The following is a 22265-nucleotide window of genomic DNA, read 5'->3' on the forward strand; positions in this document are numbered from 1 at the left end:
TTTTTTTTTTTTTTTTTGTCAATGGAAATCTGCACAGACTAAACAGCCAAAAGAAAAACCCAACATCACTGTTCGGACAACAAACACTACAAACACTCAGGATCAGTCCACCACTGTTAGGGAGTCCAAGGCGTTTGAGAAGGAGAATTCGGAAGCGGTCAGCCAGCTCCTGCAATCTTCCCAGCCTGCCCACACTGAAGACTGGGAGGAGGTAATCATTTCCGATGCCCACTTTGAGCCCAATCAGCCTCAGGAAAAACCAACAGAGAAGCAGAAAGAGAAGTCTACAAAGTCAGCTGAGCAGGATGTCACCAAAACTGACAAACCACCTCCAGCTGGGAGCACCAAAGCTGTGCCACAAGCCTCTGTTTCCAAGTGAGTACTGTACTGTAGACTGATGGAAAGAGTAATGAGAAAAACTAAGATAAAGATTTTATACCAATTTCTGTGTGTATTGCGTAATTATGTACATGGTGGTATTCATATTTGATGATTTACTTATATTGTTTTGTTTTAGTTTTTTTTTTTTTTAATTGTGCTTCTCAATAACTGTGCTTCATTGCTTCTTTCTGTCAGTGGCTTGCAGTCAGCAATTGGCATGTGCCTTTGTTGCTAGAAAAAAAATAAAAAAGATACACTGCAAAATGAATAATAGTTACTATTCTGTCGCAGGTGATTCAGATTCTGAATTGAAATGACATTAACAAGCTAAAAATCATATGAGAATTTAGTGATTCAATTTCCATCTTCTCTAAAGCCTAACTCCAGTTACAAAATTATTGAAATTAGGACTTCAACTAACGATCAGTTGGCCAATAATTTTTTCGATTAATCAGATTTAAAAAAAAAAAAGAAATGCCATCTTTTAAAATAAAATACACAAATAGAGTGTTGCAAACATATAGGTTACGTCAGAATAAAACTTTACAATAATGTTATACAACTGTTGTACGATTTTTTAAAACAGCATTTTTAAACCTGGTATTTCCTTTTTGAAATAAAAAAAAAAGAGATTAAGGAAGCAGAGTCCTCATCCTCTTTTTCTGCAGCCCCAGCACTCAATGGACAGGAAGCACTCAGTACAGAGGCTTCCTGTTCATTCATAATTGAGGACACTGTATCTAAATACTATGCCCTCAATTATTTACAAACATCGTAGTGATCACTACCGTGTCAACGATGGTCAGTGTGTCAGTGCTGGTACAGTGTGTGAGATGTCAGTGCTGGTACAGTGTGTGACATGTCCGTGTGTTAGTGCTGGTACAGTCTGTGAGATGTCAGTGTTGGTACAGTGTGTTAGATGTCCATATGTCAGTGCTGGTACCGTGTGTGACATGTAAGTGTGACAGTCCATGTCAATGTGTCAGTGCTGGTATAGTCAATGACATGTCAGAACCCTCTATGTAGGTGGTCGGCACACACTATTTGATCAGGACAGAACTCTGATGTTGGATCTAGGTTCTCCTCAGTGACAGCTGGACATGGCAGGACAGAGGCCTCTGCTCCAAGTTCTCACCCGAGCCCTCAGTACCCCTCTACCCTGAGGAATGGGGCCTGCTGTGCGGCTCACCACTTTGGCTTGGTCTGCTCCATGTTGGCTGTGCCCGCTCTCGCCCTCCGTACCGATAAAACCCAGAATAATAGTCAATGGCATGTCAGTGGCCTCTATGTAGGTGGTCGGCACACACTATGTGATCACACTGGGCAGGGAGAGGACAGAACTCTGATGTGGGCTCTGAGTTCTCCTCAGTGGCAGATGGACATGGCAGGACAGGGGCCTCTGCTCCAATTACTCACCTGAGCCCTCAGTACCCCTCTCACCCCGGGCAATGGGGACTGCTGTGAGGCTCACCTCTTTGGCACGGGCTGCTCCATGTTGGCTGTGTTCGTTCTCACCCTCCACACCAATAAAACCCAGAATAAGCTCCATAACCCATGCAACTTTCATCTTCCTCCTCTCGAACTACACTTCAACCCAACCCACTGCCACGGCCAGGACCGCCCTCCGGTGAGACTTACACCACAAATTGGTAGACACGGCCGCTAGCTCTTTCCTATATGGTCCAATCTTGTGTCATGTCTAGTGCAGATCAATTTATTGATGATGATGATAAGAATTGTTGACAACGATTCTCATTATCGATTATTAGCGATGAATTAGCTTGGTTGATTCAACGCTAATTTAAATTGCAACCCCCAACCTGTCCCCTAAAGCCACTCTTCTTGCTGGCCTCCAGTTGTTCTGGTCACTCCACCTCTCGCTGACATCATAACGCAAAGTACAGGATCAGTGGCCACATCTTTAGGATTTAATTTGGCCTCTGATACAAATATCAGCCCATATTCCAGCACTGCAAGTAAGAGAACCCTCTGGGTTTAGACCTTTTTTTGTTTTACAAACTCTCCTGAAATTGCTTGCTTTCTTTTTTGTTTATTATAATAAAGTTTTTTTTTTACAATTTTAGGACAAGTTCATCTTCTGCTTCATCATTAAACAAACCACCGGAAGCAAAGAGTTTCTCCAAACCCCTTGCAATTGCTAGGCCAATAAGAGCCATACTCCCAGCTCCTACCAATTCAAATAGAAGCATCACTGTGGAGTGCACTGGCAACACTCTGACCTTCATAAAACCAGGTAAACCAGATAGTTTTCCACCCTACAACCTCACCTCTTTATCTTTCCTGGTATCTGTGCCTCCCGTCCCTTGTTATAGGCATTCATGTATGTGGGGAGGAGTTTAGGCAGGGAGGTCAGATAGGTGCTAGGAGGGATTTCATCATGCAGAGGGATAAATGTTAGCTTAGAATGTACAATATACACAAACATATTTTAAAGCATATGAAAAGCCCCAAATGTTCTATCTGGGAGGGGAAGAATGTTTTAAAATGAATACTCCTCTCAGATTTTTATTGCTGTCTGTGTCCCCACTGGGAGGATTCATCCTCACTATGGTGACCATTGCCGCCAGTACAGAGAGTGATGGGAAATCCACATTTCTCTTCCGTTCATTGAAGGACACAGGGAACAGATCTAGGATCATGTACTGTAATATCGCCACCTGCAGGAGAAGGACGCTAGGCACAAAACTAAAGACCAATTACAGCCTAGGGGCGGCCCCTGCTGGTGGCCAAACCCCCCACCTGCTGACAAGTCTCCAGTTTTTTGCCTAGCGTCAGGAGTAAGGAGCTAAGAATTTTTTCTCTGGTATTCTTACCTGACTTCTTCCTGTTTTTTCGCTGATTCTTCTAGCAAGTGCTGCCAGGGCGACAGGCTGGATGTGGTATTTATCACAGGTACATTGAGTGAGGGAAAAATCTTCCAACGGGGACACTTGTTATACTGACAAGTTTCTAGGAGGGGATATCCCCTTGTTTTGGAGAGCTCTCTTCCTATGCTCTCTGGGACAGGCAGTGAAGGGAAATCTCCCTGTTGGAACACTGACAGTAAACAATAAACCTGATAAGCATTTTAAGCATTCCCTACTGTACACAACATTTAAAAAAAAATGAATTAATAAATTGTCACTTTGCAACCCCAGTCAAAAACATTTTACATACACCTTAGTAAGATGGAAAAACGTTTAAAGGCAAACCCTTTGTTGTTATTTCTCATTCAGAGACATACAACAATGTCACATCAGTCGGCCTGAAAGCCAGTACATTAAAACAACTCGGTCAAGCAGTTTTGCAGCAGCCAATACCACAGGAGATCACGGTAAGAACATTTCATGAAGGTAATTTTAAATATCTGTTTTATGTTTTCTGTCAAATACAGTATATGTTTAAGGAGAGTGTATGAAAAGTCTTGTGTTGCATTACATAGTTACATAGTATTTGAGGTTGAATAAAGACATATGTCCATCAAGTCCAACCTATTTGTGTGTGTGTGTGTGTGTGTGTATGGGTCCCTGTGTCATCTCGTTATTAGGAGTACCAGTACCCCTGTATATTACCGTTTCTCAGGAAATCGTCCAAATGCTTCTTGAACGAATCCACACTATTAGCTGAAATCACTGCTTGTGGCAGTGAGTTCCAGACCCTAACCGCGCGAACTGAGAAGAACCCCCTTCGCCCCTTGTGTTTGAATTTTTTTTCTACCAGTTTCAGGTGGTGTCCTCTAGTCTTTGTTACAGAATTAATCTTGAAGAGTTTGTTGCTAATGTCGCTATGACTATGGAACATTTTGTACATGAAAATCATGTCCCCCCTTAATCTCCTAACTTCCAGCGTGAACATATTTAAATTTAGTAGCCGTGTCTCATAGCTCTTGTCCTCCATCCCTTTGATGAGTTTAGTTGCCCTCCGCTGGACTCCCTCCAGCTCAAGGACATCCTTTCTGTGTACCGGTGCCCAAAACTGCACCGCATACTCCAGGTGAGGCCGAACCAGTGCATTATTTCAGGTCCTGCACAGTTAAGGTTCCTGCAATCTGATGTAGATTATTAATGTTTTTATCAAGTTTAGTCAGCTAGGGTTTTCTAAAAATGCAGATGTGAAAATGTCACTTTGCCTGGAATAGCTTTACTTGATAGATACAGTACCTTTCCACCGCTCCCCATCCCCCTCAATTACTGCTGCTTCATGAAAACTGAGCAGGTTTTGACTTACAAAATTGAAAAAAAAATAATGATATAACTTCAACTGATACGTCCCAGGCGTTCTATTGTCAGTGATCGTTTTTGCATCTTGAATGCTATGATGTTATGTTTACCAAATATTTGTTAAATATTCTGCAAATGTTCTTAACCCCTTCATGACTGAGCTTGTTTTTAGTTTCTGTTCGTAAATGACTGACACACTTTTGACATTTTTGCTGTGTGATTCTTCCAAGTCGGTAATATACTTTCTTACAAAGTGCACCCACACATATTATATATTGTTTTTTAGAGGACAGATAGGGCTACATATTTATATCACATATGTGCGTCTAACGCCTCACTTAGGACAAATAAAATATAAAAAAAGAGGAAAAAAACGTTTAAAAAAAACACTTTTTTCCCAGTTTTGATTTGTAGTATTTTTTTTACAAAACCAGCACAGCTAAAAAAATGCAATAAATACATTCATTTATTTGTCCCTTATTTTATTTTATTTTTTACACATTTTTTTTTTTTTTTTACACTTTTCACAAATTTTTTTTTTTTTACACTTTTCACTTTTTTTTAACTTAAAAATGTTATTTTATTTATTTAATTATATCAAGCAGTCATTGTGAATTAATCTCACTGTTACTGCTTGATAAATTAATACATTTTTGGTTATTATCAGGCTGCTTCAAACTTCAGAACAGCCGATAATAAGTTAGTGACACTGATCCTGCAGCAGTTCAGGATTCAGCTGTTACTAAAGGTTTTCTGATTGTTGCAACAACGATCAGCAAACAAACATTCTTCTTCCAGGAATAGATACATTATAGGAATAGACACATTATGTATCTAGTCATGAAAGAAAGAAAAAAAGCCAGTATAGCTTGGGAGAGATATCTCTCCATCTATACGAGCTGTTAGAATGCCGGCAAAAGCCTGCATCTGTGTCCGCTCTGCTGTGACTCTCAGACACCCGATATTAAGGTATCGGGTGTCTGAAAAAGGTTAACCCTTTCATTAATGAATGCCTCTGTAGTAAGGGCATCCATTAATGAATGTTAAAAGCTGATTCTCAGCGTTTAACAGCCCTCTAAAGCAGCAAATAACTCGTCACGTACAGTGTACGTGACAAGTCATTTGGTCCCTTTGTGGCTGGACGTACAGTGTACGTCTCCCGTCACGAAGGGGTTAAATATAATCCCAAAAAGTACACCATGAATACTAACCATTATAATGTACAGCATCTTTCAAAAGGCAACTTGCATATCATGATTACAACTGCTATAAGAGGTTATATTTTATCTTTTTTTTTATTACAATTCAGGTACGGGCTGACCTCCCTGCACCCTTGTCACAGCCAGAGCATAAAGTTGTGACTGATCCCTTCCCCTCATACAAGTACAACTGCCCTGTGGCACTGGTAAGTGACCTGCAGAACACCAGTGGCAGTAAAGACCAAATAGTTCACCTAGGCCATACAGCCTTTCCTCCTAAAATGGCCACTTCATACTGCTCATGCATGCCACAGCCCTATTCATGCCTATGGAGGAAGCTATACTCTGTTCTACCGCTTGAAGAAAATCATAATTATGGCTTTCCCATAGAAATATATGTGACTGTGACAACTAAGTAAAAAATAAATAATAATATATATCTATATATTTAAAGTATTTGTACTTTGAAAATCATTGTAGGCAGATAACTACCGTGTTTCCCCGAAAGTAAGACCTAGCGCCATCTTCAGGGATTTCTGTAATATAAGACCTACCCTGAAAATAAGACCTAGTTCGGTGGTAGGTCTTATATTACCGAAATCCCTGAAGATAGCGCTAGGTCTTATTTTCGGGGTAGCTACACATATAATTGAATTTTACACTCGGACCCCTTGCTATCTGCTTGGATGCAGCAATACATGTGCAAGGGGTCCGAGTGTAAAATTCAATTATATGTGCAGCTTGTCTTATAAAACATGTCAAGACCGGTCGCAGCTACCTCCCTCCCGCCCCACCGCACACCCGCACACACACCTCTCTGCCTTGGCTGCCGCTGAAAACTACATTTCCCAGCAGGCACAGCGCGGCATGGCCAGTGGGGTCGAAGTGAGGTCAGGGAACCTCTGACTGGTGGCTCCCTGGACGGCATCAGAGCGGAGAGCTCCAGACAGCTGCAGCCAGGTAAAAATAAGACATCCCCCGACAATAAGACCAAGTGTCTTTTTTCGGGGGAAAAAAATATAAGACAGTGTCTTATTTTCGGGGAAACACACGGTAACAGGTTTGGCTGTGTCCACATACCTTTTTGTTTGGGTCTGAAGCACTCTTTAAGGCCCCTTAAGGTAGACCTACTGTACACTGTCTAGTCCTTGACCTTATTAGGCCTGTTGAATCATCCTGGATTTGATTTGTGTATGACAGCCCTAAGCCTTTCTCATTCACTTGATGTCTTTAGTTGTGATTACAACCTGTGTGTAGGGTCATATGGGCACTTTTACACCCAGCAGCTTTCCAAAAGAATATGGAGGTGTGCAGTCTCCACACTGAGCTGAAAATTAAATGTTCAACTTCTTATCAAAGGTGCACTGCTTAGTAGAAATCATTTACACCTCAAATACGTCACATAGAAGAAAACACTCCAGATCGGAAAATACCCTCAATGTCCTAAGCTAAAACATCCAGGTAAGAATCCTTATTTTGAACACAGTGACAGTTATTTTCAGTTGTCCTATGAACCCTGAAAAGTTCACTCACGTGTTTGAAAATAAAAATCCTTATCTTGTGTAAAGCTTTGTGAATTTAGCCCCATGTGTAATATGTGTGTGACTTGTGTGCTCACTTTGTGCCCATAGCTTTGCCCTAAGATGCGTTCATTTAGCATGACTTGCTTTCATGGTCATTCTTACAGGACCTTGGTCTGGCAACACAGAGAGGGAGAGGGAAGTGTAAAAATCCCTTCTGCGACTTCGTATACACCAACAGGCATAAGCCGAAAGTCTGCCCGAACTGTGGCATCAATCTCAAAGATAAAGTAGAAAAAGGACCCAAACTTCTGGTAAGGACAATATTGTATTGTGTACTTACGTATATATTATGAGGCATAACTGTGCAGTTCTTCTGTCCACATTGATGAGGATCATTCAGCTGAGCCAACATATCATTTCTTCTTGTTTTGCTTGCCATTCTGCAACTTGTCACGGGCAGGGCCCTCCTTACCATCTTGTCTTGAATTGTATTGTATTGTAATGTCTTCCTTATATTGTAAAGCGCTTCGCAAACTGTTGGCGCTAAAAAAAATCCTGTATTATAATAATAATTTGATAGTATAATGTCTAGTACAGGCCTAAGTGCATTTAACTGTGTTTATTATAATAACTCGTCAAACTTTAAATGTAAGAGGACGAAACTATCCCTGCAATTGCTGCTTTTTCAACTTTTCTAAAAGATAGAAGTTGTTTTAAAATGTTTGGAAAATCTCTGAGTGCAGATGGGACAGAATATGCAGGTGAGGATTTCTAAGGGTATGTGGATGTACAGTATCTACATAAGAGAAGAGTGGAGGGAATATAATTGGGCCGTATTTGCAGAAGAGGATAGGGTATGAAAAAGAGCAGTATGTGCAGTAGAGAAGACCAGAGGGTATAACAGTGGTCAGTATGTTCAGAAGATAAGTTTGGTTATTATGTGTAGAAGGGGAGTGTGCAGGATATGACAGTAGACAATCTGCACTGGAGGGGAATGCATAGGATATGAGGGTGGGCAAAATGTACAGGAGAGTATGATGGAGGGCACTATCTGTAAGGAAGGAGTGCATTACTTTTAAATATAGCATTCCCTTTTAAAATAATACATTCTGGTGCATGGTATTAATTCTTAAATTACATTTTATATCCTTTATAGGAGGCAGCCATCACTATCGCTACTGCCATGAGTATGCGAGAGCCTCTTACACAATCACAGAAGGAGATCCAACGACACTCTACTCTCCAGCTAATTCGTAAAACCGTACAAATCCCTGAGAATGAATGTGAGCTGTCCGACACATTTGCTCTCATCCAAGAGCTTAATAGTTCTCCTTTGGTTTTATCTAATGTCCATGATGGTACCGTGACCATAGAACAAACCTCCTGGGCCAGCATCTATGAGTCTCCAGCTGACAGGTGTCTGCTCTGTGGTACCAAGCTATTTAAAGGCGACAAAAAGTAAGTTATTTTTGTATTATCCTCTTTATCCTTCTGTCAAATAACTATAATGCTTTTTATAATAGTACCAATCTAAGGTAACATAGTTTCAAAAAGCATTCTGGGTTTTCCTATAAAACCTGCATATTGTAGCATTTTAATTTGTGGAAAAGTCCATGCCTTTTAAAAGGATCAGAATGTTCTCCATTTACTTCCCTACTGGAATGATGCAGGGATCAACAGAATGGTAAGGACAATGTACCCTTCAGGATCAGTTAATTAAACATTAATGATTGTTCTTTGCGATAATATCTATTTTTTCAGTAGTGAAAGCCAATAAGAACTGAGAACAGTCACACCGCTGACAATATTGATTGTTATGGCAAATAACACAAGGGTTATAGCTTAATGAATTGAGCTTTTTGACTATCATTTTTAGAACAAGTCAAATGAACCAGTGAACTGCCAATGTTCTAATGGCAGAAGGTGGCTGGTTCAGATTCAGGACCATTAAACATGCTAACCTAGTTGCTAAAACCCAAGATTAAACCCGTTAATTGCCTTTTAAATGCCATTTAATTGAAAGAAGAACTCTTCTTTTGCAGGTCTAGCTTGCTTTGGCATGTTTAATATGGCTACAGAGTTGCTTTAAAGAATAGGTGATTCTACCAGAGGAGGATTTTGAGGCATTTTATTCTGTCACAGATTATCCACCTCTATGTTTTTTACTCCACTGCACTCAATATGCGTCATCACAGAAGCATTTTGCTTTGCAACCCTTTAAGTCTTCTGTCCTCCCCACTTCATACATGTTAGATAATGTATGTCTGCCTATCTCTCATGTTGCAGTTCAATGGCCGGTCCTCAGGATTGCTGGCTTTTAACAGCTAATCGCCTACAGCTGATGACCGCTCAGGTCAAGGTGTGTCTAAACTCTCAATGTTTGGCAATACACAGCTTTAATGACATCTATACGGGTAAGTTAAGAGTTGCGTCTTTGATCACGTATTCATTATGAATATATACAAAACTACCACTACAGTGTATTAAGCTGCTGTGCTATATCTACAATTGATATGTAATAAACATGAAATAAATGGTGGACAGCACTAAACCTATTAATTTATAAACCCTGTGCAACAAAATCCTTAAATGGACTAATAGTTCATTCCAAATTCGACCCTTGTTCACCAATGAAAATAAATCCTTCCAGATTATATTCTACAAGTATATCACACATACCTGAACCATAAACATGTCAAAGTAAATGAAACAAACGTGCAATCCAGACACATGTAAACTTTAAGGGCCAGTTCACACCATGAAGAGTGCGTCCCACAGCGTTCGGCCGGCAGGCAATCCGGCAAGCTTCCTGGTGGTGATGCATTGATGTCAATGGCACCGCAACCACGCCCCCACCTGCACCCCAACACATGGCACATTAGTGCAGGCATTCCGGTCCAGTGCGATCTGCAAAAAGAGTGCATGCAGCATTTTTGCAGATCGCACTGGACCATAACACAGGCACTAATGTGCCTCGCATTCGGGTGCCGGCGATCGCACTGCGGGGGGCATGGCTGCGGTGCCATCGACTTCAATGTACTGCCATGCCCCTGAAAGCAGGGAGCCGGCTGGGTTGTGTTCCTGAGGCCAAACGCTCTGGAACGCACTCTTTGTGGTGTGAACTGCCCCTAAATGTGGTGTCCAATAGGAACTGCTGTTACAAATTGCAAAACGTGTAGCCCAGGTAAGTGTAGATTTCAGTGTTGCATCCAGTTAACAACTATTCATCCACGCAGTGTAGTATCCAAAAGCAACCTCTAATAATCCACCTCAAATATGAACCATGCTGTAACCAGGATATTCTATATGCGCTTTTAACCCCTCTATTCCACCTTAGTTCGGATTGACTCACAAAAAACAAATGACCTTGTCATATCATAAAAGGTCATATGATGCTTTCCCCAGAGGGCAATATTCACTTCCTTCAGCCAATCTGTCCTCCTCAGGAGCATTTACCCCCCTTTTAAATGTAATCCACATTTGTGTATTAAACAGAGAAAAAAAGTAAAGGATTCTCCATTGTTTAAAGAGGGCTACCCCCACGCTGCAAGGGTTAAGTTCTTGTTTTGGTCTAGGGCAGGGGTAACCAAACTGCGGCCCTCCAGCTGTGTTGGACTTACAAATCCCATGAGGCATTGCAAGATTCTCACAGACATGACTCCCGGGGGGGGGGGGGGGGGGGGGGGGGGGGGGATGCATCATGGGATTTGTAGTTTCACCACAGCTGGAGGGCCAGAGTTTGGCTACCCCTGGTCTAGAGGCTGGATTAAACAAGATATACTTACCTGATCCTTAATCCCGCCTGGCTGCTAGACTGTTGTGGGATTCAAAAAGTTGCAATATCTGTTTTCTAGCTGATCATGCATAAAAATTATAGGGAGAAATTACTTCCGCATGCAACAGCGATAGCTTAGATGAAAAAACGAATTTGACTTGCAATGCTCGGGGTAGCTCTCTCTGCAACTCAAATGCCAGTAAGATCTAATGTGGAGTCAACATTTTAAATAGAATTGTACCGTTGATGTGTCCAGTGCGCTACCCTACAGCAACCAGAGTTCTTTTCGCTTTGTTGAATTAACCTGATATTTAAAAAAATAAAAGTTACATACAAAAGAGAGGTTATGGTATTTAATGTCTTCTAATATTTTTCTTACTCCAAAGGACTTTTCAACGTGGGGAACAAACTGCTTGTGAGTTTAGATCTCCTTTTCTCTATTCGCAACCAACTTAAGTTGGGAGAAGACCCCAAAGCCTCCATAAGCAACATTGTGGATTCAGTACAGGGACAAACAGGTAAGGATTTTTGGCTGAGGTCACTGTGCACCCTCACACGTTTGTTGAACCTAAATTGACTTAATATGGACTTGGCTCTTATGTCAATTGGAGATTTCAGTACTACTGGAATGGAATGGGACCACATAACAAACATGTAGTGGGGGGTCTATTAAATTTGACGGCAACAGTAGAAAAACACTTTAAGGCCCCATTCACACGAAACTTTAGGCTGCGGCTGGGAAAACATTTGTCAAGAACCTATGGATTCTTGTGGCAGGATTCACAATTTTGCCTACACAAATTCGGCCAATGTGGCTGTCGACTCAGTGACAAGCTAACAGCGGCCGCATCTGTCAGCTCAGCAACTGTCCAGATGTAATCGTACATTATACAATTATGTGCAGAACATGATAGATTATTGTCCCTGGACACAGACCGATTGCATCCAGGGACAAACATCTATCCCGAACCGCAGGTAATCGTTCCATGTACAAATACATGTGGACAGCCACTGAAAGAATCAGCCGCTGTCAGCCTGTTATTCACTTGAACGGGCAAAGCAGCCACATCAGTAAGGACACACCTGAGATTCCTGCCGCAGGTATCCGTAGGTTCTTGCCGCAGAAATCCTCAAGCCTTGCTCTACTTCCTTGCTCATTGTACTCTCTTAATTGCCCTCCTTAAACTTCTGCTGTGTCTTTCTTCTGTCAGAAAAGATGCTGAGCCCGGAGGAGCTGGTGGTGGTCCAGGATTTGCTGAGCTGTGGATACTGGGCGTTTGAGTGTCTCACTCTTCGGGACTATAACGATATGATTTGCGGTGTGTGCGGGGTAGCCCCAAAAGTGGAGATAGCACAACGGAATGTGGAAAGCACCTTAACACTGACCAACATTGAGGTAAATTGCAGTGGCATCAAGTTTTTGTATTATGTACTGAATTCATTGTACATTATCTATCCTATTATTTATTATATGTTCACATTTAGCTGCAAATTACTTAGAACCAAGTGTTATTTTTTAAGCAAATATTATTTTGTGCCAGAGGCACTTTAGCCAGTACAAGCAAACCAACCTCAATAACATTTAAGGCATAGTAAACGATTCATTATTTTATGGAAGGTATTGATAGGGGTTGCAGCAGTAAATGTGAAATGACATGGGGCAGGTAGATGTAGTACAGCATTCTGATTGCCCTAAATGAAGAAATAGTCCAGGATAGTTATATTTCTCGACAACAACGTCATCCAAGTCTATGATGTCAGCCACAGAGCTTAAAGCTTAATGTATTTATTTATTAAAGCTGGAGTTCTACTTTACAGTACATGATAGTGCAAGTCAAACTTGCAGTTCTGTACACGGTGCTGTAAAGACTTTCCCCACACTGGTCGCACTTTCGCTGACACAAGTGACCATGCCGCTCAGTGTCCTGTATTCCAGATAATGTGGTTGCACCTCGGGCTCCTCCTCCTGGCTCCTCATTGGTCACAGTGTCCTCTCTTCTGCCAGTATGGTCGTGGCTCTACCTTCTGGCATCCTGTTGCCAGGCAACATTCTTTGCCTTTTCATCCCTTATTGGTCCTTTCATTCTCTGTGCCTGTTTTAATCCTTACTGTCCTGTACCCAATGCTTGTTATAGGTTTATACACCTCTCTGACTAGGTACCATTTCCTGAATCTGACAACCTCTGCACTGACCCTTTGCCTGCTTACTGACCACATTTCTGCCTGATGCCTGTTCTAGCATCTCTGCTCATTTGTCTAGTTACACTCCTTTTCAAGGTACTGTCCATGCTATCCTGTGTGTACATCTTTGACCCCTGTGCCTCAGAGACTCCTTGTCATACCTTTGCTCTGGCATCTTTGCTACCTGGCCAGGGAACATAGCGTTCTGTATAAGTCACGGGGGCTGCTATAGGTAAAACTGCAGTAAGCCAGCTATATTCCTTGGCTACTCATACAGGATGTATGCTACAAAGGATGATCCTTCTATCTGCATGTCTCAGCAGAAATTGAGATTTGTCAGATGGGAAATATCTTTCCAGCCTTCACTTGTCCAGTTTTTGGGACCCAGTACCCACTGTAGAGTCATTTTTCTGTTCTTTGCTGACAGAAGTGGAACCCTGACATGTCTTCTGCCACTGAAGCCAGTCCTCTTCAAGGTTAGGCGTATTAGGCTTTGTTGTTCTTCCACACACCACTGTGTGTAGAAGCTGTGGAATTTTTTCAACACTTCTAGCCGACAGAACTGCTCTTCACATGATGTTTTTTGCCCACCATTCTCTGAGATCATCAGTTTCACAAACGCTGCAACCACCATGGTTTCATGGCGTTAGTGTGGGTGAGTCCTGAGCTGCGATGTGAGCGGAAGTGATATGTGTCATGTCCCGACTTCCGATTCTTGCAGTGGATTTGGTCTAACTTTCCAGTATTGGGTCTGATGTTGCTCCAGGCTCCTGGTGGCAGATTTGAGACTTCTTTTTCCCTCCTGGTAGCACATAACGTAGACACAGTTGCAACTTCATCTGTGAGCACTACTTCCCCCATGAAGAAGATAGATCGGACTCAATGACGTTGGACTTCTATAACGCCACACTTACAATAACACATTTACAGATCGTCGGGGCAGTTCTAACTGTACTAGATGTGGCCAGGCCCTGATAGATTTTAGTTGGAGATAACCTAAGTTGGCACGATATTGGAGAGACATTTTCAATATATTAACAATATTATTTAAATAAGCATTGTAGTCCACCTATATACAGTACATGCATCTAGGGGCATCTAGATATTCCAGAAAGTCCAGCTAACCTGAGATTACGGCTTTGTGGGACATTGTTTCTTGCTAAGAAATGAATTGCACAAAAGTGGATTTTGCCCCTTCCACAGTGAGTGAATAGATATCAACAGTCTGTCTGAATTTGAAATGAGAATAGTTGACCTTTCAGCATAGGGGAGCTGTATATAAATTTCAAAGGATTTGGCTAGAGTAGCTTCAGATGACAAATATTCTATTAGCTTAATAATGTTTTTTTCGAAACATGTGGAAGTAAGAGGGAGAATAGGTTGATTTATATTATTGTAAGTTGTATGTATTATTGATTAGTGTGGATGATATATGCTACAAGCTTGGGAATGCTGGAGTAATCATTTGCATTATGTTTTTTTGGAGCAGAGGGATATTTTTTTGGTGTTGGAATATTTTTGTTTTCTTTTTCTTGACTTTTTTTTTTATTGTGTATGTAGTTTTGTAGTTTGTTTTGTATTAAGATGTTTTATTTTATGCTTCTTTTTTTGCCTATGTTATGTGTGTTTGTTGGAAAAACTTACTGTACATAAAACATGAAATAAATTAAATAATTCCACAGTGGAAATCTCATAAGATAATGCATTTCCTAATTTATATGCTTGGTTGAACAATTATACTTCTTATACCATGTTTGCATACTTTACATAGTGTGTGGCTACTCGACTGGCTGATAGGCTGTTTGTTTTACAAGGAAGTATACACTGAGTGGACAGTTTATTATGATCACCTGACGTTTGTAGGCAAATTAGCTATAATTAGCTATCATTTTGCGCTGAAGTTGCTAGAGGGCCAGACCATTATAAATAGGGAAGCAGGTTTTTTACCACGACAGTAGAATTGATTTTTTTCTGAAGATACGGGTAAACAACGCGATTTAACAGCCTTTCAACGTGGGATGATTGTTGGCGCTCGGAGCCTTGGAGCGTGTATCAGCAAAACAGCAGAATTTGTTAAAAGTTCAAGAGGGGCTCATTGTTAAAGTGCTTAAAGACTGGACTGTCAGCTGAAAATCTGGGTCTGAACGTACGAATTGTGGCCGTCAGCGACTAGTCAATGTTAGGGCAGAACAGAGAGTGGCAAGACTGGTACAAGACAACAGAAGGGCAACAGTGCAGTGTCAGATTCCTCGCATCACCTTTCAACATCTCGTGGAGTCACGAGGCGGCCCAACAAAGTCATCTTGTGGCCCAACAAAGTATTGATGGGGTGGTCATAATAATCTGGCCACTCAGTGTATATAATAAAGTGGCCTCTCCTTGTATAAGCACCATAAAACGTCTAAGTACAAATAGAAATTTGTGTAGAAGAAAAGGTTATATTTATTGCAGATGTCTGAGACCTACCACAATTTATCTGGAGTGGGACTTGAGTGTTACTTGTGCCTTACTGCATGACGTGCTGGGACCACTTGCTGTGAGAGTGTAGCTGTGTGGTCTTTTATCTCTCAGAATACATTACTTTTGGTGATCACCACAGGAAAGACATTGTTTCATTTGTCAACAGTTTACCTGGCCTGAGTTTCTCACCACCAATGAGGTTAGCATGGAGGATTTCTGGTCCACCCTGGAAACAGAAGTGTTGGAGCAGGCTGCCTTCCCTTCCAGCATCCCCATCACCAAGTTTGATGCCTCCATCATCTCTCCATTTTTCCCACCTCTCATGCGTGGCCCTCTAGTAGTGAACAGTGAGAGCTACAAGAACCTGGAAATAGAAAAGGTTGCAGGTGAGCAAATGCAAAACAAATTGTATATATGTATATCAGAGGAGTGGAATTGTTTTTTTGCAATATTATGGGTGATTAGAACTATTGTTTCCATCAATGACGGCTTTATTTTCAAGTGGTCAAGATAAGTCACAGAGCTAACTGAGTGATTACCCAAGGCACCAAGCATCTAAAACCTGGAGGGCCAATATTTGTAAAGAGTGGGGTTGGGGGAGGTGACTTTACTCCCTATATTGTCACATCTGTAAAATTGCGGCAATGCCTTATACTATTTTCTTGTCTGTATGACATCCTTTTCTTGTATCTTAAATAGGGATGCACAGATACCAGGTACTGTACTTAGTACAGGTACTGATAATTTTCCAGCTCCAAGACTAGACTAGAGAAAAACTCAAAAGTTAGGAGGCAGCCTTAATGTGCATCCCTGTTTTAATGTATGATTTGTTTTATATAAATATATTAGGGATGCACTGATACCATTTTTTTAGACCAAGTACAAGTACTGATACTTTTCCAAGTACTCACAGATACCAATTACTGCTACCTTTTTCTTTAGTGTCATGTGATAGTTTTTCTAAAACAATACAGACTAATGATTTTAGGACAGTAGTGGAGCACCAGGGCACAGCCACAGCTGCATCCGATGTGATGAGCAGCAATACAGATACTGGTATCTGAACATCTCTATTTGTAAAGCATGCCGGGGCCTTTTTTACCAGCAGGGATCTCTCTACCTACCTTCCCTTACCCATTTGTTTTATTTGTGGCCAGTATCTTCCAATTCAGAAATGTATGGCTTACTATATCGATTGCAGTTGTTGGTGATGTTTGGCACATCCTGTAGCCCACTTATGCCTCTCAGGGCCCCAGAGAGATTGAAAAAGTCCAAGTAGGAAGACTAGAGGTCCTACTTGAAGAGAATATCTTTAGTAGTGCTGGTGCTTAGTACCTAGCTTGCTTTAATGGATATTATAATATAAAGATACATTTGTAGGAGATCTTGTATGCTGCCATTCTGGTGTGAACTAATGAGTATTCTTGGAATGTGGATTGTGGCTTTGCAAGAGTTCACAAAGATGTATCCCAGGACTGGTGTCTAGCCCAGTGGAGATGAAGGCTAAATGTTTCGTAAAGCTTACAGAGAATTTGAAGGTTCTGTGCAGTACAAGAACCATATTATATAGTGTGGTAAGGCAGTGCCTCCACTTTACATTACAGAAACAATACACATAATGTAAAGGGGCATTTTACACATTGGGGCTCCTTAGATACTAGCTTCCCCTGTTACTAGGGGCCCTAGGAGCTTAATGTGAGGTAAGGCTGTGGCCCTTGCACAGTTGCCATTACTTCCTGTGTTCTACAGTAGGGCATGTGCACCACTCTCTTAAACAGAGGAGCCGCTAGGTTTCAGCCCTCGGGGGTATGTCCCCTAATCTTTTTTTCTATCGCTGCTTGATCACTTTTGGAAAAGGCTCCTTTCTGCTTTTCTAAACATACACCTCATTGAAATTTGCAGTTACAACCAGCTAGTGGTATTTTCCAGAGTGATAACACATGTGATCATATTAAATACTGCAAAAAGCATCAGCATAACGTGTGCAGGAAATGCAGCTGATCCAGCAATTCATCACAATAATAAAAATAATGTATGCATTATGCTTTTGTAACATAAACCTCAAGTCTTTAAGCTCCACCAATAAAATCAATCTTTTTAGAAAGACTGTTAAACTCTGACCACCTGAACCATTCCAATTTCTCCCATCCCCATACTGTGGTCTTCAATGTGACCATTGCTGATGGCATGTACCATTTTTTTTCCCTTTAATAATGGTCATTGTTCTCATTCCCGTCATTTTATGTGTATATGTAGATTGCACTGTTCTGTATGTTTTACTTTGTGCAGTGCTACAGCAAAGTTATAATAATAGCAATAAAGCAGAGTTATTGGATTCAGAATTACAAAATGTGATTTGTCTATGCAGAGTGTTTGGTTTGGTATAAGCCATAATTGTATTTGTGTGGTATTGCAGGTAACGGGAGTGCTTTGGCCAAACTCCTCCATGATGGCACCCTGAAGCTTGATGACCTAAACATGCTGAGCACTGAACAGCTGCGGAGGATGCTGACACTTTGTGGCATTTCTTGGAATGTTACAGACGCAAAGGTACATCTTTCTTACCATAAGAAGACTATGTCCCTACATCTTGCCTTCCATCTGTTCACACAGACATATGAGTGAAATATCTTACAGCACTTCATTCATGTAACGGCTATTGCATTGGCTGCCATTGTGGACAAATCAGATGTGCCAGAGTTTGTTGTTGAGTCCTGCCTGTTTTCCATTAAGCCTCACTCCCTTGCCATATCTGCATTGTTTCCTTCAACTCCCACAGTTACACAATTAGATGCTTTTAAAAGTCCAGCAACTGTGTGATGTATACTATTGTCCAGTTTGGTCCTAAACTATTTCTTTCTCTGTATAGGACAGCATGTGTTATTCCATCCTGGCCCTTTCAGAATTTGTACAGAATGGGACACAGGTCAAGCAGCCTCCGTCTAATTTAACTGGAGGGAAGGTGTACAAAATCTGCCCCCATCAGGTATGTGAATGGAAAATCTTAGGCTTCTGCTATGCACTTGTGATTTGTATTATCTACTCTGAAAAGCAATGTAAAGCTTCTGTGTCCAGCTTTCTGACCTCAAACTGTCATGTGTAGGTGGTTTGCGGCTCAAAGTACATTGTGCGTGGGGAGAGTCCTCGGGATCATGTTGACCTTTTGGCCTCTTCACGGCATTGGCCCCCTGTGTACGTAGTGGACATGGCCACACAGGTGGCTCTGTGTGCCGATCTATTATACCCAAACCTGGCGCAGCAGATGTGGGGAAAAAATCAAGGATGCTTCTCTGATCCGTCAGAGTCTCCAAAGGTAAGTGTCATTATATCTGCAAAAGAAGACTTTTATACTTGCCTGTCCTTCCATACATACCCCGAATCTTCATTCATAAACAGAGCAAAGCTGCCACCAGAATATTCAGCATTCATCACACTTCTGAGTTTCATTTGCTTGGAACCATGTTGCAGCACTGTGGTTCCACCTGCTGGACACTATTTCTCCAGTGTGTCCCAGGGACACAAGTCATTTTTTTAAACTGCTAGATTAGTAGATTTCTCACATATGTGTCTAGCTATGAAAATTAGGCTGGAGTGTTTGCAATATTAAAAACAAATAACAAGTGAAGTATGGGTATATATATATATATATTGACTAAAGAGATGGGATAAGCATGGCCAAGTGACAAAATCCTAGACAAAATGTTTATTTACAGAGCCTGCCCTGGGTTTTGGGGCTCCTTGGGTAATCGACAATAAATAGGAACAGGCACTGTGCCTGCTCCAGCATGTAAGGGGCAGTTTCATGGTTTATTGGTGCAAAGAACTACAGTGGGAAGATCTTACCTCTGATACTCCCAAGACCTGTAAGAAGCCAGTGGAACATATAGCCAAGCAACAGCCACTATTAACTGAAATATCAGTTTTAAATGGAATAGATGAGCTCTTTAATTTATTCTTACATATTCGGTGCACTTTTTATCTGCAGCAGCCAGGAAGGCCCTTTTATTCAGTTGCAGCTTGAGGCTCCTAGTCCATCCTTTCATTTGGAATTGGCTGTCCATCACTGCTGTTATGCATCAAGATAATCAACTTCAGATTAACCCTGTAATCCTGTTTCCATTCTGGGAAAGCTGCCAATCCCATCACACTCTCTGATGTTCGCAGACACATGTGGCATAAAGTGTAGCTCTGCGGAAGAACAGCGATGAGTAAATATTTATTTTTTCAGGTAGAATGTGTTCTGATGTGAAGGTTTTTTTTATTAAATAATTTTAAAGAGGTTATATGAAATATAGGAGCATTCTATTTCTACCCATGGCTTCCATATACTTTGAGTTTATAAAGGTATTATGCTTATATAAAAAAAATCACAGCCTTTTCGGTTATGTGTACCTGTAACGGCATCCAGAATACTAAAGTACCAACTGGATGTTCTAGCACTAACTTCTACACAGGAAGTAAGTGTATTGATCTGACTCCCTCTATTGGCCAGTGACCGTGATAGGTGCTTCACTGGGTTGTAGCAAGGTGTTGGTGGAAATGAAATGTCAAAATGTTCTTTAACCCCTTCATGACTGAGGCCCTTTTTTCAATTTTTGCACCCATGTTATATTCCACATTTTAGGCCTGAAAATGACGTAAAACCCCCCAATATTTCTATAGAAGCTCTTTATACCCATTGGGGGGTAGTAATAACTGCATGTAGGCTCTTAGAGGTGAATTGTACTGTAACATTCAGCAGGCAATTCAGTATATGGAATTTCACTACAGGTTCGCTTTAGAAGACATAGGGTTAGATTTCTCAGAGAAACCCACGTCCTTCAGAGAGCCTTCAGAGAAGAGGCGTTACTGGCGTGACTGCCTTCTCTCTGAAGAAAAGATTTATCTTTAATACCCCCGATAATGTCTGACATTAATTGTGCACTGCACGTCATTAACAAACAACATTATTGTTTTGAGTAATAAAGTTCCCGATTCCTCTCTACAAATGAAATGTCCTAGCTCTCAGTCTCCAAAGTCATTGTTTTCACATATAATATTACTTTAATTGAAACTGTAGTTTCTTCTTTTGAAACCCAAGCCCATTCATAACCATCTTTGAGATTTCCATCAAGGAAATGTTCCACTACGTTCTGTTTCGGTAGAGAAAGTGAAGGATCTCCTCAACTTGGGTTGGGCTTGAAAGAGGAACTACACACAGTGCTGACTGCAGGTGGGATTCATACAAACTGAAAGCAAAGTTCGCAGATGTGCGTAGTAGAACAAACATTGACATTGAGAAGGAATGAAAACTGTTGGCCATAGCAAGCACTGAACTTGTCTTTGTATGATTGGATGATATGTCACACCTTAACCTCTTGGTTGCTTTTTTGGTTTATAAAAATCAGTTCTATATTTTTTGAATTAAGAAGGCATTTGTTGTTTTTGTGTCTTAGTATGTTTCTTGTCCAGAGCTCCTCGACATACATTTTAACATGGACATGATGGGCAATGAGCCCTCTATTCAGCATCCCATGACCAAGTCGTCCTCCCGGAGAATTGTCCATGGCATGGCAGAACAGAACAGATCCTGTGACCCAACGTCTCGCCACCATTCTCTGTCTCTTTGTCGTGAGCTGGAGCCATACAGCGCCATCATCACAGCCATTGGTGACAGCAAGACAAGCAACATCCGCCACCACTCCATAAACTTTGAGAACGCCACACACTATTACCTTTACAACAGGTTAATTGATTTTCTCACCAGCCGTGAAATTGTGAACAGGCAGATTCATGACATTGTGCAGACTTGTCAGCCTGGGGAGGTGGTGATCAGAGACACTCTGTACCGGCTTGGTGTGGCACAGATCAAGACAGAACTTGGGGACAGCGAGTTGGAGGAGGACATTACAGTAGAGCAGACAAGCTCTACATAATCCTACCTGTCAATAGTATTTTGCACTACAGGGTTTCCAAACATTTCCTGATGGACAGATGGAGACAATCAGCTCTCCTAATGAGCATGCCTCTGTTTCACTGCACGTACATTATGGAACATGTGAACCGATGTCTTAACGAGTTGGTTGCCAAAGTTATGATGTGAAACTGCCTTTATGGTGAGAATTGAAGGCGAAATGCACTTTTTTTTGTGCTCTGTATTAGACAGCATTTCAGATTTCTTTGTGTTAATTGTGGTCTGCGGATTCTAGAATGTTTCTGTCTAGGATGGCTCAGGACATATGGCGCCTTCTATATCAGCAGTGGGACTATACCGAGATGCAGAACAGGGTGGGATGCATTTACTTCAGCTCACTACGACTTTCGTGATTTTACCTTTAGTGGTCAGAAGTGGTGCTTCATCTGCTTAGAATCTACCTCTGGCCATTTTCTGTACACAAAGACTTCCAATAACTTATGTAGCAGGCAGGCCACTGCCACCCTTTGTGCACATCCAGTGAAATTGTACATCAGACAAGTGACATGTGCCGCTTTGGGCTCTTCATGCTTCAAGTGCCACTAAACTCAGGAGTTAAATCTTAAAAATACT

General features: G+C 41.3%; 1 protein-coding gene across 1 annotated transcript in view; it reads left to right on the forward strand.

The window, feature by feature from the left end:
• HMGXB3 (HMG-box containing 3) overlaps positions 1-21874 on the forward strand; it is a 43012-nt gene extending 21138 nt beyond the window's left edge. Inside the window, exons 9-22 of the mRNA XM_018554944.1 lie at positions 38-375; positions 2466-2635; positions 3618-3715; positions 5911-6006; positions 7488-7634; positions 8480-8781; positions 9610-9737; positions 11485-11616; positions 12310-12494; positions 15906-16125; positions 18156-18289; positions 18609-18725; positions 18843-19052; positions 21175-21874. Coding sequence (XP_018410446.1) covers positions 38-375; positions 2466-2635; positions 3618-3715; positions 5911-6006; positions 7488-7634; positions 8480-8781; positions 9610-9737; positions 11485-11616; positions 12310-12494; positions 15906-16125; positions 18156-18289; positions 18609-18725; positions 18843-19052; positions 21175-21654 — 2757 coding nt within the window. The 3' untranslated portion in view covers positions 21655-21874. The remainder of the gene's footprint in view (positions 1-37; positions 376-2465; positions 2636-3617; positions 3716-5910; positions 6007-7487; positions 7635-8479; positions 8782-9609; positions 9738-11484; positions 11617-12309; positions 12495-15905; positions 16126-18155; positions 18290-18608; positions 18726-18842; positions 19053-21174) is intronic.
• The last annotated feature ends 391 nt before the right edge of the window (positions 21875-22265 follow it).

Source organism: Nanorana parkeri, unplaced genomic scaffold, assembly GCF_000935625.1.
Source record: "Nanorana parkeri isolate BGI_ZX_2015 unplaced genomic scaffold, ASM93562v1 scaffold179, whole genome shotgun sequence".
NCBI lineage: Eukaryota > Metazoa > Chordata > Amphibia > Anura > Dicroglossidae > Nanorana > Nanorana parkeri.